General features: G+C 55.4%; 1 protein-coding gene across 1 annotated transcript; it reads left to right on the top strand.

The window, feature by feature from the left end:
- Positions 1-201: 201 nt before the first annotated feature.
- On the top strand, positions 202-4,641 carry LY79DRAFT_195602 (uncharacterized protein). Its single transcript, XM_060551417.1, has 4 exons — positions 202-1,462; positions 1,529-1,600; positions 1,656-1,874; positions 1,930-4,641. The coding sequence occupies exons 1-4, from the start codon at positions 469-471 to the stop codon at positions 4,608-4,610; spliced, it is 3,966 nt and encodes a 1,321-aa protein (XP_060414372.1). The 5' UTR covers positions 202-468; the 3' UTR covers positions 4,611-4,641.
- Positions 4,642-5,713: the final 1,072 nt, after the last annotated feature.

The following is a 5,713-nucleotide window of genomic DNA, read 5'->3' on the forward strand; positions in this document are numbered from 1 at the left end:
ACAACTCGCTGCACCCGACCACACCAGACCGTGTCTGGACCTAGATGATTATTTCAGTCCATTCGCACGTCTCTAGTAGCACTTTACTTGTGTCAGCAACGGCTCAACAACTCCCCAACTTGCCCGACTCCCTCTTCCACCCAAACCTCACCTCGTCCGTACACGCATTTGCCGACACAGAAACAGACTCGGTGCCAGGGAGAGAAAGAGAAAGAGATTCGACCTCCTCGAACAGTGACCACTTCTCCCAATCGTGTTCTAGCAACCGACTCGTTTTATTTTTCTTATATTCCCTCGATACCCTCGGATTCCCTCGTCATTGCCAGCTCTGCTCCACCTGAGAAGACCCGGTTGGCTGTTCCTAGATCTCGCTCTCGATTTCTCTCCTCCGCCGCCGCTGTTGCTCTGCGCCCGCATCTGCCTCCTCCCGTCCACCCTCCTTACGGAAGTTGAGCCAGGTCTCACTCCATGGAAAGTCGGGCCACTACAACAGAATCGAAGCATACCTATCCAACGTCTCCTTGGATCCAAACCCCCACGATAGTATCGGCGACTTCGGCTTCCTACTTCTCCGACGCCTCCCGCGCCCCGGCCCAGCTAGACTTCTGGCCCCTTCTCTTTCCCCAGCAAGCCTCCGTATACCAGGCGCAGTTGCTACACTACACCAATCTCGTCTCTCCCGGACGAGGAGGCGGCTTGCAACAATCTCAAGCGCTTCCTCAGACGACGGTGGCCACCCCTCAGATCCAGGCGGCCCCTCGGTCCCGATCCTCCTCCAAGGTGTCGAACAAGGACAACCCCGCGACTAAGGGCACCCAAGGAGGCCATGGGCATAGAGCCGTGCAGAACAAAGAGAAAGGCGATCGCGCTGTCATAACAGGCAAGGACGCTCCGCCCAAGATGCAGCAGCAGTCATCCCGACAACCGGAGCTTTCACATCCCCTCCCCGCCCGTCCTGCAGCCCGGGCCGGCAATGGACAGTCTCACTCCAACTCGATGCCCTCTACTCCTCAGCAGCATGCTAGAAACTTCTCATTCGAGTCCCGAGAGCCATCGCCCACGGCAACGAACAACCATTCCCCTCGCTCTGCCTACTCGGAGACAAATAGCAACCTCCCCTCCTTACGACCTTTGCCTCCGCGACTCATGGGCGGTTGCCAGTATGAGACGTCACAAATGAACTCGAAAAGGAGAATGCCTTATAGCATAGGGAGCGACAAGTTGGAGCGGACGAGTCTGGACAGGGTCAAGAGCAAGCTGTCAGAAGACGAGGAGCGAAAGTTGACCACAGATATGCGCAAATTGTACGACCGTTTAACACCGACCGCGAAAGTCGAGGAGAACCGTCAAAAGCTCGTCGTTAAGTTGGAGAGGATATTCAACGAGGAATGGCCTGGAAATGACATCCGCGTGAACCTCTTCGGTTCATCTGGCAACTTGCTGTGTTCGGACGACTCGGACGGTTCGTGGCCATCTCACTTTCTTTTTGTCCGCCTTCCACTGTGCTCAACACTAACGCTCCAAACAGTCGACATCTGTATTACAACGCCGTGGAAGGAATTGGAGGGAGTTTGCATAATTGCAGATCTGCTGGCGCGAAGTATGTCGTATGCTCCTGGTTTCCCAACATTCGCTAATCAACCAAACCTGAACAGAGGGCATGAAGAAGGTCGTCTGTATCTCCGCCGCGAAAGTGCCCATTGTCAAGATTTGGGACCCCGAACTCGGCCTCGCCTGCGACATGAATGTGAACAACACCTTGGCGTTAGAGAACACAAGGATGGTCCGAACATACGTAGAGATTGACCCGCGTGTGCGGCCGTTGGCTATGATCGTCAAGTACTGGACGCGGCAGAGGATCGTCAACGACGCTGGTATGGCTTCCCGCGTGCTGGCTTCTTATGTGTCAGTGTTTGCTAACCGAACCAGCCTTTGGCGGCACCCTCAGTTCGTACACGTGGATCTGCCTGATTATCGGATTCCTGCAGCTTCGTGACCCCCCGGTTCTCCCTTCGCTTCACCAGCGACAGCATCAGCGGTTACCTAAGAGAGGCGGACCAGAAAGTGCATTTGCGGACGATTTGGACAAGTTACGTGGGTTCGGCGACAGGAATAAGGCCTCGCTTGGGGAGCTCCTTTTCCAGTTCTTTCGTTTTTACGCGCATGAGTTCGATTACGACAATAACGCCATTTCGATCCGTCTCGGACGAAAAGTGACGAAGCAGGAGAAGGGATGGCACATCGGCATTAATAACCATTTGTGTGTGGAGGAGCCATTCAACACCATCCGCAACCTGGGCAATACTGCAGACGAGTATTCTTTCCGCGGACTTCATCTGGAGTTGCGGCGAGCTTTCGACCTCATCTCGGAAGGGAAGCTGGATGAGTGCTGCGAGAAGTATGTCTACCCCAAGGAAGAAACACCGACATTCCAACGGCCGCCAACACAAGCGCGACCCGTCATGATTCGCAGTTCTTCTCAGCAAAATTCTGGAAGAGGTGGGCGTGGGAACTACCGCGGACGGCACCCCAACAACTTCCACCGGAACACGAACTCGAACCGAAGAGCCTCTTCAAGCGTAGCCTATGATACTAACACCATGTACATGCCTTCGGTGGCAATGACTCCCCAGGAGCTTGCGTGGTACGCGCAGCAGGCCCAGTCACATCAACAATACCCCGCGCTTGTGAGTGCAGCCATGGCCGCCCAGTTACAGCAAGAGAATAACATCCGGTTCCAGCTCTACACCCAATCCCAGGTTTATCAGCAAGTCCAGGCCCAGATGGCTGCCCAAATGCATGCTGCCCAAAGGATGCAAGGCTCGTCCTCGACCTCGCAGCAAGGCTCAGAACGCCCTAGGACCAACTCGTTCGACAACCCTCCACTCAGTGCTCCCATCGCCGGCCCTCAGGATTGGTACAGCATGTACGGCGTTCCGATGGCTGCCGCCTACTATGGCCAGTCCGGGCTTGCCTACGCTTCCTCGCCGGCTACTGCTGCAACGGCCACCACTCCAGAGTATCGCAGAGGGCTCCAGAGATCTTCGGCGACAACAGAGTCTGGCGCTTCGACCTCTGGAAGTTCGTTGAGGTCGCAATCGCAACCTGCTTCACGTTCCGCCCCTGCGACACAGCAGGGTCAAGGCTTTCCCGGGACCAGCACCCCGACAAACGGCAGCGCGAATCCTGCACGACAGGTGAATGGAGTTCCGATCCCAAGCTTCATTCCTGGCGATGCTGTTTACGACGAGGCCCCCCAGCACCCTGCGAGCAAGTCGCCAGCCTCGGACGAAGGAGCTTACTTGGGATACTACGTTTCAGACACATCTAGCCCGGCACGCTCGCAAGGTCCTCCCAATGCTATTGCCTTTGGCGACTCGACACAGCCAGCCCAGGGACGTCGAAGACTGTCAACCGAAGTCCCGCAGACTATTTTGGATCGCAGAATGCGAAGAACATCGCGGTCGCCCTCTCCTCTAGGGCATGCTCGAGCTTTTTCCACGGGCGGAACCGCAGCCGCACCGGGTCAAGCAACAACTGCGGTCAATCCCAACGGACCTCGGACAGCCTCACGACCTTTGGTAGTCAATGGCACCGGGTCATCCTTGCGGACAAGTTCCACGCCATTACAGCGTCACGACCCAACAGGACTTGCTGCTGATCCCAACACTGATGGGTCAAGGCGGCTATCTCAGGAACAGTCACTACAGGTTCAAGGGCTTGGTATCAGTGGCCATGCTGTTGACCAGGGAGATGTCCAGTCTTCCACCAGGCCTGAACCAGCCCAGACTCCGGTTTCCGAGCGGACTCCGCTGATTGTCAACGGTACCACTACCCCGACCGCGACCAACGCAGCAGCGGCAGCAGCATTGACCTCGCCTTCTGCGCCTCGGCCTGTCGATGATCCCTCTTTCCGCGACAGAATCGCTCTCATGTCAATGAACCAGTATGCGTGGGCCTCGCAAACGCAGGTGCAACCGGAAGTTGTCAATGGCACTCAGACATCTCTACGCCAGAGAGCCCTTTCAAGGCAGCAAAGCGGTGTGATAGCGCCACTCGACCTCGCCACCCGGGACAACAGGATGAACAGTCACCAGTTGAGCATCGACGCTCAGCACCTCTCGCCAATCAACGAGACCCGATCTCCTTCGCCGACCGTCATAAGAAAGGGTGATTACCCGCCGAGAGCCGATCAGTCATCGTCCGTTGCACAGAACGCCACACCCAAGGTTCAGACCGATCCACTTGTTCCTGGACGCAAAGAGAACGAAACTAAGGGATCAACTGCGAACCAGCCCAAGCAAGCTCATACATCGGCGCAGTCGCCGAAGCGGTTGTCAGCGGCCACACAGCGTTCACCTCAAGCAGCAACACAACCTCAGTCGCATTCGCAGACGTCTAATCAGGCCCCGGCTCAATCACCCAGGGTTAACGGCATTCGAGAGAACGGCCACACTCGGGGCGTCAAGAGCGAAAGCCATGGCGCCGATGGTACGTGGCAAAAGGCAACCAAAAGTCGCAAGAAGGGCGCGGACGTCAAGAACCTGGGCAGTGGACTCGTTTCGGGCGAACAGCCGCCCAAGCACGAGGCGGACCGAAAGGGCGGCTAATACGTTGAGAACTGGCAAATTCGTCTGCACACCGCCGTGTATCCCTTGACACGACAGAAAGCTAGCATTGTTTTCTTTGGATATGGCTCAGAGTGATGAAGAACTGCATGGGCACAAGTTGCTGGCATTCCGTCATCGGCTTTGGTCGTGGACAAATGTTGGACACTCGTATTCTGGATCGAACATAAACTGCGGGGCAGGTGAAGGGGCCAGGCATTGCGTACCTCACGGGTTTATGCCCATGGACAGCTGCGAGAAGAGATGCACAAAACAATGGTGGCGATGGATCGGATGCGAGGATGGACTCGGTGCTATGACAAGCACCTTCCGCAGTTTCGATTATCAACAAGCCCGCTTTGCTCGACGATGGCCTGGTGCAATCAATTTTGAATGGAAAACGAAGCCAGCGAAAGTGTGCGAGACTCATCGTGCACCGGAATGTCGACGAATTGCAAAACAGGAAGGGGATTCGGGCTTCAAGCGACCTGAAGCGTTAGCTCGAGCATCCAAAACAGAGGGGCCGCTGTCTTGCCTCAGTCGTCTATTTCACCGATCAAGATCACATGTATGGAAGGGGGGTCTGTTGCGTTATTTTGGGCGGCAGGGTCTATTATTTGTCTCAATGCATCTGCGGCAACGGTTCGGAATGGGTTACGGTTCGGACATGCGTCATCAAGTTTCTTTTGGCCAACAGAGTCATACCATGGGGGTAAGAAAAGGATACACGGAGAGAGAGGAAGGGAAGAAGAGAGAGCGTGTCGATGGTCATGGTCTAAAGCTGTATGTAGAACGGCTGCGATTGTCATGAAATACCCCGGCGGGGAAAGGCTGGACATGTGTCTTTGGAGAGAGGCAACAGAAGCAGCCATCACGACCGCATTATAGGAGCGAAAAAAGACGTCAATGACTAGTGTCAGTGTAAGCAAATAGACGGGAAGCGTTAAAAGAAATGATTTCAAAAGCCAACAAGTGTTCTGCCTCTACTTTGTAGGACCTGGCAGAGTCGAGGCCATGGTTGAAGATGCTTCCTGCCGGCCTGGTGGTGGGAGGGATATAATGCCAAGGGTTCCATGCCTACAGAACAAGATTATGTCATCATCACG

This window comes from Colletotrichum navitas, assembly GCF_030913465.1.
Source record: "Colletotrichum navitas strain CBS 125086 chromosome Unknown LY79scaffold_28, whole genome shotgun sequence".
Lineage (NCBI taxonomy): Eukaryota > Fungi > Ascomycota > Sordariomycetes > Glomerellales > Glomerellaceae > Colletotrichum > Colletotrichum navitas.

Coding starts and splice junctions, on each gene's coding strand:
- LY79DRAFT_195602 (XM_060551417.1), top strand. CDS start 469: ATGGAAAGTCGGGCCACTACAACAGAATCGAAGCATACCTATCCAACG. Junction 1,463..1,528: donor GTGTTCGGACGACTCGGACG/GTTCGTGGCCAT, acceptor CGCTCCAAACAG/TCGACATCTGTATTACAACG. Junction 1,601..1,655: donor TGCAGATCTGCTGGCGCGAA/GTATGTCGTATG, acceptor AAACCTGAACAG/AGGGCATGAAGAAGGTCGTC.